This window comes from Canis lupus, chromosome 24 (assembly GCF_048164855.1).
Source record: "Canis lupus baileyi chromosome 24, mCanLup2.hap1, whole genome shotgun sequence".
Lineage (NCBI taxonomy): Eukaryota > Metazoa > Chordata > Mammalia > Carnivora > Canidae > Canis > Canis lupus.
Genome location: NC_132861.1, coordinates 31,931,912 through 31,945,716, shown reverse-complemented (window position 1 = coordinate 31,945,716; position 13,805 = coordinate 31,931,912). Strand labels below are relative to the sequence as shown.

At 46.4% G+C, this 13,805-nt stretch overlaps 1 protein-coding gene across 3 annotated transcripts in view; it reads left to right on the top strand.

The window, feature by feature from the left end:
* Nucleotides 1–13,805, top strand: part of PTK2B (protein tyrosine kinase 2 beta) — a 126,592-nt gene that overhangs the window by 54,204 nt on the left and 58,583 nt on the right. For all 3 annotated transcript variants that reach the window (XM_072796190.1, XM_072796187.1, XM_072796189.1), the window contains exon 2: nt 10,509–10,749. In XM_072796190.1, coding sequence (XP_072652291.1) covers nt 10,546–10,749 — 204 coding nt within the window. In that variant the 5' untranslated portion in view covers nt 10,509–10,545. The remainder of the gene's footprint in view (nt 1–10,508; nt 10,750–13,805) is intronic.

Sequence of the window (13,805 nt, the reverse complement as noted above, 5' to 3'; positions counted from 1 at the left end):
AATGAGTTCACAGATGGCCTAACCCACCATTTTTGTTTAACGCATACTGTTGCTAAACCACATCTTCCTCATCCCAGATTGGGGAAGATTTTTTATTTTTTTAATCTATGTGAGGAACTTCACATTTATCTCATTTAACCAGTTGTGTTTTGTTACCCATGGCATGTCTTACCAACCTGTGCAGATTTCAGGGGTCCTCCGTGGCCTGTGATTAAAGTCACAGTCTCTCCCAATCCTGTGCTTAACCCAGAGCTTCTTGTCTGATTACCATAAGCTCTTTAATGCCAAATTAAAAGGTGTGAACAAGGACCAATTAAAATAGCAATCAGTCCCCAAGTGAATATAGATGCTCCATCAGCAGTCGATGGAGAAACCACCTGACTGCTTGTGAATTCACCTGCTTGTCATCTGCTCTCCTCATTAACCTCTCAAGAAAATGGGGAAGAACTTAATAAAATACCCAACTGAAGCCCTGATTCGTCACGGTACCAAATTTCCCTGCTCAACAGCTAACTCTGTCATGCACACAGATGGGGAAACGAGATTAGCTGGCGTCAAAGGCTGGGAGAAAAGGAAAAAGTTGAGATCATGACTCAAAGTGGAGAAGCTGGAGAAGAATTTAGTTTGGGGTTAGAGATGACAAGAATGTGGTTTTGAAAATTACAACCTTTAGGAGAGGGGAGAGTAACAGAGGCTCCTTGGAGGGAGAAGCACATCTTAAAACCTCATGCTTCTGCGCACATGTACATTGCTGTCTTGAAGTGCCAGGTGGGCTCTCTCTCTCTCTCTCTCTCAAATAAATAAAAAAATAAAATTTAAGTGCCAGGTGGGGAGATTGCAGGACCGGATGTGGAGGGTCAAGGGTCAGGTTGGAGGCAGGCTGGAGGCAAGTCCTCCGAGATATGACTCTGAAATGAGCCCCACCGCCCCTGCCCAACCACCTGTTCAGGCAGATGCCAGAACCAGCTCTCACAAGCTGACAGCACCTATTTTTCCCCAAATCTACTTTGGGCAAAGTCCCACTGGCAGCTTGAAGTCAGCCATGGAAGCATTTACACCAGTGAAGTTGGCAAAGGCTACAAATCAGGTTCGCCTTTCCCCTGCCTTACCAGCTGTGTACCAGGGACCAGGGCTTCATCACCAGAACTGCCCGCTGCCTCCCAGCGCACACCTGTGCTTCATCCTGTTGCCAGGATTATACCTTTTAAATGACAATCTGCTTCTCCACCATCTTGACTCATTTCCCAACACCTGTCAGCACCCTCCTTGCCAGCCTTATGTCACGTCACGTGATTTCTGATCTTGCTCTGTCACATTTTCCTGAGATCCCAGGGATCATAAGCAAATGCTCCTCCGTGCTCCTCAAGCGCCAAGTGTGGACCCCTATTAGACCTCATATGCTGTGGCTATTTTCTGTTCATCTTTTTTCTCTTTATTGGATTATGAGCCTCTGCGGGACAGGGACCCTCTTCTTGCTTCTGTTTATCTGCATATCTCTGGAGTCTGGCAAGCCTCCTAAAACATAGGAAGGCAGAAAGGTGGGGAGGAAAAGGGAAGAATAGGAGAAGGGAGGGAGGAAGGGGGAAGGGAGGAGGAGAGACAAAAGCAGGCCAGCCAAGATCACTCATGAATTGGCAAATAAGGAGCAAGGTGCAGGTGATTTTATCAAGGTTTGGGGGAGCAGTGGAGCTGAGAGGTCACACAGGAGGTAAGAAGAACCCGCCTAGGAACATCTGGGTATCTCAGTGGTTGAGCGTTTGCCTTCGGCTCAGGGCATGATCCAGGGGTCCTGGGATCAAGTCCCACATTGGGCTCCCTGCAGGGAGCCTGCTTCTCCCTCTGCCTATGTCTCTGCCTCTCTCTGTGTCTCTCATGAATAAATAAATAAAATCTTAGAAAGTAAAGAAAAATCTGCCTAGCTCGAGGAATCCAAGTCCTTGAACTAGCAAGAAGAATAGGAAAACAAAGGGCAGGGTAATGCATCTCTGCTGCTCTCTGTCTGCCCCTCTGACAGCCAGTCCCACATCAGCTGGCCTCCGGGTTGGTAGGTGCTGGCTACAGAATGATCCTGAGTGGGTGATGTGTGTGGGGGTGGCAAGCTGAAAACGTGGTCGAGTCTCAATAAATGCTTTTTGAATTGCATTGAATTATAGCTGAGGATAATCACAACCTTTCTGGTTCCTTCCTTCCAGAGTTAATGGGGAGGGATGCTTGGAACGAAGGGAAGGGATTAACCAAGTGATGGATTGTGCAGACCTGGAGCAGGCACCACGCTGGCCTCCTGGGAACTGGGGGCTGAAAGGGCTTGGGCTCAGGGGGTGGGTGGGCGGGAAGGAGGGAGGGTTTGCATTGCGTGTCTCCAGCAGGGGCCAGCTTGCCCAGAAACGCAGGCCTGGCTCCCTGAGACAGCAAGGTCACTGCCAATTAGTTAAGTGGCTGCTCTCAGCAGGCCTTTGCAGAGGAAAGGCATGTGTTCCCCATTTCGTTGATGTAGAAACAGCGAGAGGAAGTGACTCAGAGACAGAGTGGAAATAAAGTGTGTCTCGTGACATTCTGGCTTCTGTTAGATCCCAAGGGCTTGTATTGTGACAGTCTCTCCTGAGGCTTCCCTTCATGCTTCTGAGGTGTTCTCAGGACAGAGGATGGCCCTATATGTGTACAGAGAGTGGGAGGTAGGGGTGAGCTTTCCAGGTGGGCAGGTGGATGGAGGAAGTTGGGTGTTGGTGCAAAGGCAGCATCAGAGCAGTTGAGATGGAAGGAGCTGATCCCGGATTCACTGGGCCAGTCTCATGTTTGGCAAGTAGGGACTGGTATTGAGTTTCTGATTCTTTCTTCGGTCAAGTCACAGGCATTTAAAAAAGAAAATACACATGCCAGGGAGTTTGCAGAAGTAATCTCTGATGCTCCAGAAAATTCTGCAGGATAGGTAATGTTAACCTGAACCCCCAAGAGAGGAAACTGAAGCTTAGCAAGGTGACTTTGTCTGAATCACTCAAACAGGCAGTGGCAGAGGCTTTAAGACCACTGTATTGCCTGACTGAAGTGCAAAATGGCATGGCAGCCCGAGGACATGAGTTTTTTGTTTGTTTGTTTTTAAGATTTTATTTATTTAGTCATGAGAGACACACAGAAAGAGGTAGAGACATAGGCAGAGGGGGAAGCAGGCTCCCTACTGGGAGCCCGATGGGGGACTCGATCCCACAACCCCGGGATCACATCCTGAGCCAAAGGAAGATGCTCAACCACTGAGCCACCCAGGTGCCCCAGGACACAAGTTTTAAACCCAGGTTTGATGAGTCAGGTGAGCAGATGAGCGCACCTTCTCTCTGACAGTAGGCCACCTCTCTGACTAATGGTCCCATCCCATGTTCCCTCAGATCCTGGGCAGAACTTGCAGTCCTTGAGACAGTGCATTTTATGCTCAGGTTTCCAGCATCTGTGTTCACATCTGATTCTCTGAGAGGTCAAGCTTCAGTGTCATTTGCCAAAGACTGTCATTGTCACTTGATAAACAAATGAGCATTGGAAAACCAACAAGGGTAGAAAGACGTAATGTTAGAAAAAAAAAGCCTGCCCTTCAAAAAGAATACATGGAGCTTTATGATAAATTCTCTATATTGTCCTTATTTTTCCCATTTCTCCACGGTCACTGGAAAACATCAGAGGCCCTCATCCACCTACTGACTGCTGTTTGGGAACTCTGACCCATCCGACCTGTTGTCTTGAGACCTCAGAGCCAGTTGCTGGCAAAGCTGGTACCCCCTAAGCATGATGGCAGGACATGACACCAACCCTCTAGTCTTTGGCATTTAATATGGAAACTTGGCCTCTCAGAGAATCAGATGTGAGAATGGATGCTGGGAGTCCTGAAAGTCAAATTCACTATCTTGAGGATTAGAAGTTCTGCCCATGATCTGAGGGAGCATGAAGAGGGGACCATTAGTCAGGAATGTGGGATGATGTCAGGGAGAAGGCACACATATCTGATTCACCTGACCCTGAGATTAAAACTCATGTCCTAAAAAAAAAATAAAAAATAAAAATAAAACTCATGTCCTTGGGGTTTCCTCGCCATGCAATCTGGGGTATTACTCACAATGGACTTCAGGGTGAGGCAACATGCTAGCCTTATGTCTCTGCCACTTACCAGCTGTGTGATCTGGACACAGTCTAGACACAGTCACACAATCTCAACTAGTTCTGAGATTCCCTTTTTGGGGGTATAAGGCTAACATAACCTATCCTGCAGAATTTTCTGGAGAATTAGAGATTACTTACACAGTTCCTGACACACAATATGTGTTCAATAAAGACAACATTACCCTACAATGGCTTGAAGTGTTAAGGTTTATTTTTCTGTGATATTGATGCCTCTGACCTTGTCATCTTCTCCTGCTGGGAACACAGTCCTGGGCCCAGTGGTAACCCCGGAGGATCTAAAGGGGCTTAATCCTGCTTCAGGACCCCTTCCTTTCAGCAGGTGAATGTCTTGCCATTCAGGAAGAGTGTCATTTATTTTCTTCCTGAAGACTTTTGGGACTCAGAGATTATACAGCCTTCCTGGCTACCCTTTCCAGATTTTGGCTGAGACATTCTTACAGCCAATCAAAACTTTTCCTGTTTTAATTTAAGCCTATTTCCTTATGTTTGTTGTTCTTTGACTAGGACTTGGACAGATCCGAGTTGAAGGGGAGCTGGAGCCCACGATGGCTCAGAGCCAGGGTTTCCGCTGGTGCAATGGGACTTTCTCTCCTCTGACACTGCTCACGGGGCCTGGGGCAGGCTGGGATGCTGGGAGGGACTGCCAGGTTGTGCATCCGCATCTGGACTGGATAAAGGAGCAGCACTTTGGTTCACAAATTAAGAGTCAGAGGATTTAGGGATCATCAAAATAATAGAGACAAGCAAGTGATGAGAAACTCAAGTAATTAGGCAAAATCTGGAGATATAGAAGACAAGTTCTGTTGTCAGAAACAGGAGCTAGAGTCATCAGATTATTCTCATATCTTCTCAACTCTGTGTTCAGTAACATGTGCTGGTGGCTTGAAATTAGCCATAATGGAAGTATTTACACCACAGAAATCGACAACTGCTGCAAATCTGACCTTTCTTTTTTTCTTTTTTCTTTTATTTATTTTATTTTTAATTTAATTTTTTTTTTGTTTTTTTGGTTTTTTTTTGTTTTGTTTTGTTTTGTTTTTGTCCCTGGGGAGCCATTGGCAGGGGGAACAAGATATGGGGAATATAGATAGTCAGACAAGATTTTGGAAAATAGGCAAGTGATAACAATGATGATAAAGCCTTCTGTTTGTGCTCAGCCTTATTGCTTATAATGTATTTTCGCTTATGTTTTTGCACTTCGTCCTCACAAACCTTCTATAAGGAAAATAGGGCAGGTAGCATTGCCCCATTTTATAGGTGAGGAAAATGAGGCCAAGAAAGGTTAAGTAGCTGGCCCAAGGTTTTAGCGCTAGCCAGAAAATGAGCTAGCTAGCTCTCACTGTGACAGTGAGAGAAGTCTGTCCGTCAGGTCAAGGGCTATGTTCTCCAATTCCCCAAAGACAAGTGGCTGCGGCGTTCCTCACACACCTTTTAGTTACTCTGCCCCAGAGAGTTTTGGAGGATCCTTTAGCAGTCCATTGCAGATCAGTGCTGACAGGTGGGAGTTTGAGGTGCCCTTGAGGAAGTTGCCAGTGTCAGTGGAGATGTGGCACCACCTTTCTGGACCCTGGTCCTTTAACCAAACATATTGAGTCCTGCACCCAGGAACTCTCATGACTGAGTCCTAGCTTGGGGAAGGTAATGCTCCTTAAGCCAGAGGACCTCAGGATTCTTCACAGGCTGGGGATAGTCAGTGCCAAGTTGACACATTCCTCCTTGCATGGAGTCTGTGCCAACCTCAGTAGTATCAAGAGATAGTGCCTTCTTCAAAGGCAGATGGGAAAGTGGGAAAAACTTTGCACTTGAATTCAAATCTGCTCTGGGATCCAAGTTTGCTACTCAACAGGCAGGAATCCTTGACCAGATGGCTTCAACTTTGTTACATTTTCTCATCTGTATAATGGACACCCTCTTCCCTGCCCATCTCCAAGGGTGGGTGGTGCTACAAAGCACTTACACTTCTGGAATATATAGCCAGAGGTTACTACTGCAAAGGGTTAAAGACAGACCTGTGGGACTTACCTCAGGCTGAAGGTAGAAGGACATCTGGACACCTAGGTGGCACAGTTGGTTAAGCATCTGACTCTTGGTTTTGGTTCATGTCGTGAGCTTAGAGTCATGAGATCAAGTCCTGTGTTTGGCTCCGCACTCAGCATGGAGTCTGCTTAAGATTCTCTCTCTCTCTCCCTTGACTCCTACCCCTCCAGCCACTCCAACTCCCATGCAAGCTCTGTTTCTGTCTCTCTCTCTCTCTCTCTCTAAAGTAAATTAATAAATCTTAAAAAAAAAATAGTAGATCCTGAGCAACCAAATGATTTTGCAAAGTTCCTACATGGGCTGGACACTGCCCAGTCTGGGTAAGAAGGGATCAATGATCCCGTTGTGGCTTCTCATCATTACATTTTTTTTTCTTAACAGACTTTATTTATTGGCCGAGTTTTATGTTCACAGCAAAATTGAGGGGAAGGTACAGAGATTTCCCATACACCCTTGTCCACGATCATGCACGGCCTCCCCCACTGAGGACATCTCCCACCATAGTACACGTAGTAGTAGTAGCAGATGTAGTACATCTATTATAACAGATGAACCTACATTTCATATCACTATCACACAGAGTCCATAGTTTATGTGAGGTTCACTCTTGGTGTTACACACTCCATGAGTTTGGATAAAAGTATAATGCTATCTATCTATCAGTTTAACATCCCACAGAGAGTATTTGCAGTGACCTACATATCCCCTATGCTCCATCTGTTCATCTCTTCTTTCCCCCTAACCCCTGGAAACCACGATATTTCTACTGCTTCTGTAGTTTTGTCTTTTTCAGAATGTCATATAATTGGAATCATCAAGTGTGTAGCCTTTTCAGATTGGCTTCTTTCAGTTAGATACGTTTAGATTTCCTCCCTATCATTTCATGGCTTGATAGAGCATATCTTTTTAGCACTGAATAATATTCCATCGTCTGGATGTACCACAGATTATTTACCCATTCACCTACTGAAGGACATCTTGGTTGCTTCTAAGTTTTGGTATTATGAATAAAGCTGCTATAAACATCCATGTGTAGGTTTTTGTGTGGACATAAGTTTTCAACTCCTTTGGGTAAATACTAAGGAGCACTATTGCTGGATCGTATGGTAAGAATATGTTTAGTTTTGTAAGAAACCATCCAACTGTTTTCCAAAGTTTGCACCAACAATAAATGAGAGTTCCTCTTGCTCCATGTCCTTATCACATGCTCACATCCTCTTGCCTGCTCGAATTGAAAAGCACCACGTTTCATTGCACCACTGGCTAAAGCTGCTAAAAGCACTGTGGGGGTCTGATCCCTTTCCACCTGCCAGACTTTGCCCTGGCCTGTCCCTGGCAAAGATTTCTCACTAACCTGCTCTATCTCTGCTCTTTGTTCTGCCTGTCAGAAAGGGCTTATGGCATCACTCTTAACTTCAGCCAGTGGCACGCGTAATATGTAAAAATGGGGGGCTTATGGGCCGCACCAGGTCTTTTGACTTTTACTGACATGTTATTTCTACTTAACTCTTGTCTTTCAACCTCTTCTCCAGGGCTTCAGGGAGTCCCTGGCGTGTCTGCCATGTGCTCACTGGCATTAGCACCCTTTGGATGAGAACGCTGTCTGGGCTGGGGGCATCTCCTGAGTGGCATCCCATCCCCTTCATTGTGGATGCCCAGAAGCCATGTTGTGTAACCTGCAGATGTGGACAGAGCCCTTCTTCCCAGCACTGAGTCCACGCCTCCACTGGTCAACATGACAGCATTGATTGTGTCCCTGGTTTCCAAATGGCCTTTGGAACATAGGCCCTTTGGCTTCCATCTGGCACATGAGGGTGGATGCCATGCTCCACTCCATTTCCTTCCTGCCCCAACACCTGGTTTACAAAACTGCATCATGAAGTCCCTGCCTGAAAACTAGTTTATACAAAGAGATCCCAGGGATCATGGGGCTCCTGGCTCAATAGACAGACACAGCAGTTCCTGAATCGGAGATCAATTACATGTATGTCTGGAACTGTGTGTGTGTGTGTGTGTGCACCTTTCTCTACAACCAGAGTGTATGCTTTTTAGGGGCAAGACACCCTTCCCTCATCTTTACATCCTAGAGCAGATCTGTCATTTTCCCATCTAATACCCTTTGGGCCTTGACTAATCCTCCTCCTTACTAATACCTACCAGCATCTGCATCTTTGTGCCTGAGGACTTTCTCTGGCTCCCATGTCTGATTGGCCTTTGTATAAAACTGGCTGGAAATGCTGCAAATGATGACTGTAAGAGGAGGTGTATAGATGCCCCCGAGCCCCCCTGCCCACCCTGTCCTGGGTGGAATGGCTCCTCAGCACTGCCTGGGTCCCAGCAGGTTGGCCCTACAGCTGCCCAAGTAATAACTCTATTGATAACCCTCCTCTGGCTATCTTCTCTTCCCTGTCACTCATTTCCCCCCCTCCCTCAGTGGGATTCCTGGGATTGCTGCTCAAGCTACTTCCTCTGGACTCGAGGGTATAGGGAAACTGAGATACACGCTCAGCACATAGCAGAGTATTGGCACACAGGACATGTTCAGTTGATATTTTATTGAAAAACATGGCACAGATACTTCTAGAACATATATATTGGCCTCCAAAATAAAGTAGACTGGTTATTCTTTTCTCCACCTGTCTTGTCCCAAATTCTGGACTCGGAGTGGTGTACTGTCCCCATTGTCTACCTGCCCCTGATGGAAGGGGCATGCCCTGTTCCTTCCCTGGTCCTCACAACATCTCATTCGTGCCCTCATAATACCACTGGCTGTTTAAAAGGAACAACTCAGGGCACCTGGGTGGCTCAGTTGGTTAAGTGTCTGCCTTTGGCTCGGGTCATGATCCCAGGGTCCTGGGATCAAGCCCCACAATTGGGCTCCCTGCTCAGTGGGGAGCCTGTTTCTCCCTCTCCCTCTGCCGCTCCCCTTACTTATACTCCCTCTCTCTCTCTCTCTCTGTCAAATAAATAAATAAAATCTTAAAAGAATAGACATAAATAAAAGGAACAACTTCCTGAAGCAAATGACTGTCTCCATCTTCCCTTCTAGTGTCTAGCACAGTGTGACAAGTGAACATAACTTTGCTTCTGCTTCTGCTTCTGAAATATTTGCTTCTACATTTGTGTTTTCACCTTGCTAGCTCCATCCTTTTGCCCTCAACTCTTGGTCTAATATTGTGCCCCTAGAGTCACAGCCTCTTATTAGAAGGGAGTGGATTCAGCATGAGAACTAAGGTTAGCCTGGAAAGGTGGCTAAATGTTAGAAAAATCTTTGAAAACTTAAAAATACCATTGCCAGGCCTCCCCGCAGGCCAACTCAGTGGCCATCTCTGGGCACAGGACCTGGATTTAGGTTTTCTTAAAAGCTTCCCAGGGGATCCTAATGTGGACCCAAGGTTGATACCACGCATCATCAGATAAACCTTCCTATTGTTTCCTTGGGGCACCCCGCTTTAGACCAGTGCAGAGTAAACCCCATGGGGTTGTGTTGGATTAAGAAGTCGAGTCCCCATTTTGTGGGGACTCCAGGAGAACCAAAGACTCTTGGGATTCTGATAGTCTAGTAGAGTGCCATCCAAACTCATCCAAACTGGGCTGAGTGTTCTAGGGGGGCCCTGCCCAACTCTCTCCCACCTGGCAGAAAGACCTCCTGAATTGGGCTGTGGGAGTGCTGGTCCTCTTGAATTCTCCTGTGTGCTGGATAATGGGTTGTATGATGAGTTCCCGTGGGCCTGAGGCTGCCTCTCCAGAAGGTTCGGGCTGGCAGCTGCCGGTGGGGGCAGACCACACCATCAGCTGATGGACCAGCCCCCCACATGGGCCCTTTCCTGTCTTGCTCATTCCAGCTCCCTCCAAGCCATCCATTCTCTACTTCTGCTTCCTCTCTTGTCCCTGTTTCTTTCCTGCTATTTTCTAGTGTCTAACTCTTTGCTTTCTCTGCTCAGCTGTGCCTTGGAACCATGCTGCGGCCGCCTCCTCTCACAGCTGCCTCTGAAAAGTGTGGGCCTCTTGCCTTGCAGCCTGGTGTGGGAGGAGAAATGTGATGGAGAGCGGGGGGGCTTCTAGAAGAGAGAGCTCACAGCCTGGGAGCTCGAGGGCCTGGGTTCATACCCGGATGTTTATACGAACTGCTCCTTTGTGTTTCAGCTTCCCCAAGTGCATAAAGCTGGATGCCTTTCAGGGGAGTTTTTGAGAATGGGGGGATGTGTGGTTTGCTAGGTCCTGGCACTTGGTGGGTGCTGTCCCTGGGGCATGAGGCATGTGGGCCTCCTCGGACTCATTTCAGGGCTGTCCCTCTGCTGTCTCCACAGGACTGCGATGTGCCGGTCCTAGCTGCGGCCTGAGAGGATGTCTGGGGTGTCCGAGCCCCTGAGCCGAGTGAAGGTGGGCACCTTACGTCATCCCCAAGGCCCCCCAGAGTCCATGGTGGTGGTGCCAGTAGATGTGGAGAAGGAAGACGTGCGGATCCTCAAGGTCTGCTTCTATAGCAACAGCTTCAACCCTGGGAAGAACTTTAAGCTGGTTAAATGCACTGTGCACACCGAGATCCAGGTGAGTGTGGCAGGCAGGACCTGCTCTCTCCATTTGTCTGTCACCCTCTCCTTCCTGGGCAGCTGAGCAGTCCCCCATCAGCCTAGCAGGATCCCCTCTATCTGCTCCCTGGGCTGGCATCACCTGGAGAGACGTTCTCAGCCTACAGCACCATGTCTCCTCTCCAGGGCTTGACAACCAACCTCACGGTAGGGGAAGGGTGGGGGAAGATTTTAGAGCCTTCTTTTGAACCCCAGGTGATTTGCCTTGTCTTCAACTTGTTTCAACTCGTTAGAGATTTATGACATTTGAAGCTCTGCAAGGGATGTAAGAGTTTTCACCCTCAAGGAGTGTACACTCTGATAGAATTGAAATTAAAGATAAACAGAAGTGACTGCATTGAAAATAGAGCAAAAATGTTGTAAGACATGTGCTCAGCACTTAGAGAAGGGAGGTTGGAGGATGATAATGAATGAGAGATGCCCTAGACCAGGTGGATGGTTGCCAGGCTCTTTATGAGGCAGTACTTTCTTTTGGCTCATTCTCATCCAGGGCCATGGAATCTGTTTTGTGGGTTTGGGTGCCCACCATCATCAAAACACCTAGAAACCAGGAAGCCAGTTCACCTCAAACAAATGTATAAGAACTTGTCACTAAAAGCAGAATTACAATACACTGATAGATTTTTTTTTAATTATTTCTTTGAGGGAGAGAGAGGAAGTATGCACATGCACGCACACAGGTTAGTGGGGGGACAGAGACAAAGGAGGAAACAGACTCTCCACTGAGCAGGGAGCCCAACATGGAGCTCAATCCCAGGACCCTGAGATCATGACCCAAGCCAAAGGCAGATGCTTAACCAATGTCTTCTGCCCCTATACTGATCGATTTTAACACTTGCATTTATTGAACAATTACTGTATACAGCTTAGATTTACTCCTCAGCACACATTACCTCATTGAATCCTCCCAACAACCCCATGAGATAGATACAACAAGGATATCCTTTTCCTACAGCCCAGAGTATCCCTTTCTGATGATGTCAAAGAAAGCCAAACTGGTTTTCAAAAAGTCGCTTGATGGATTTGTCATTTGAACAAAGGAAGTAGAGGACTTTTGGGAAAACTATCAATGTTTGGGAAAGCTGGATGAACTGTTTCCAATCTCTTCATCACTGATCCTTCCCCTGTCCCAAAAGCCAGTATCCCTCAAACTCAGTGAGTGTCTCTCCTAGCAATGCGGGCAGCAGCCTTTCCACCTGTCCAACTATCTCCATAGTTGCCTTCCATCCATTACAGCACATGCCATGCTTCAATACACCAGAGCAGAATGTAATTGATTAGTCATTGCCTTGGCCAGTTATCACAATTGATCACAGTTTAGTTACTCCCTCTCTTTCCAATCATTGATTTTATTAGAGTCTCATTTGCTCACGTTATGGTTCCAGACATGTAGGTAGAGTTGTGTCCTGAGGGTAAGCTCTGGGCACCTTCTTCCTCCCTTCCAGGGAAATATTTTCATATCTTCTTAGCTGTCTACTTCTTGAAGCTTCCTTTGGGTATATCATCTTCGCAGATAGCCAATGCCATCCATTGTGGGTTTTACTAGTTTAATTTTCAGAAGTTAACCTGCTTTCCAAGTCTAGAGCCATTTCCCTGCCCTTTTATGCTAAAAGCTTGAGAGCATCTGGTTGGCCCAGATTGGGACTTGCTCTACAGAATTACAGTGAAAAGGGACCATAAAAGGTAGGTACTTTCCAAGAGGAGGGAGCAGGAACAAAAGCACAGGGGTGCTGCTAAACAGTGCATAGTTTGGTTGGGGTAATGAGTAATATTTAGAAAAGTGTCAAAGTCAAGATCAGAAAGGATAGTCAATGGTGGATAAAAGCAGACCTAGAATGTTAGGCTGAGAAATTTGGACATGAACAGGCACTTGGGAGAAACAAAGTTTTTAAGCAGGAGAATGGTTTTTCTGGAGCTGATGACTTGCTGAGTGCATAAGCGGAAAAAAAAAAATACGGTGGGCCCTACAGAAAGGGCAATGAGACCCAAGCTTAAGAGGAGTGGCTAGTACCCAAGGCATTATCTGCATGTGAGAACAAAGGTGAAGAAGTACAAAGAAAGAAATGATAGCCTCTAGGAATTTATGTCTGAACCTTTGATTTTCCTACTTCTCATCTGTCATGCAGGCAAACAGCCATGGCTTTCAAGCCACCTAGACCTTGAGCCAGATACTGCTCCACCCTTATTGATTATATGACTGTAGGACCAAAACTTAACCAACATGGCTTTGGTCTCCTCACTTGGGGATTATGCCCATGCTTGGCTGTGTTGTAAGGTTTAGATGAGAAACATCTGGCTTATCGTAGGAGCTAGACCATTGAAAGCTACTGATTGCGTGAATATTGGGTCATCCCCCCACCTCAGGAATCTCTAAGAATTTTTCCTTGCTCATAGAATTAAGTTCAACTTGTCTTCTTTTAGTATTTATCTACTTATCTGTCCTATTTTCAAACAGAGAAGTAAGATGATGAGATTGATGTTTTCAAATAGTATATAGTGTCCTCCAAGATGGTAAGAAGTATCTCCAGGATAATGGGTTTTAGGGTTAAAGGAGTTTGGGAAATCCTTCATTAAACAATTCCAAACAGACCTTTTGTGACAGGACTTCTCAGAACCTTAAATATGCTGATATGCATGGTGGATCACTAAGAAAGAGCCAAAGAGGGGATGTTTTCTGAACTAAGCCATTTCTTATTTGCCTGAGAAACCCATCTTTTAAGGACGCCTGGATGGCTCAGTGGTTGAGTGTCTGCCTTTGGCTCAGGGTGTGATCCTGGGATCTGGGATCTGGGATCGAGTCCTGCATCGGGCTCCCTGCATGGAGCCTGCTTCTCCCTCTGCCTGTGTCTCTGCCTCTCTCTTTGTGTGTCTCTCATGAATAAATAAATAAGTCAAGAAAGAAAGAAAGAAAGAAAGAAAGAAAGAAAGAAAGAAAGAAAGAAAGCAAGCCATCTTTTAAAGGGTGGACCACCAGTTCTCTGGAAAATCATTTAGGAATCTGTTTTCCCTAAACTC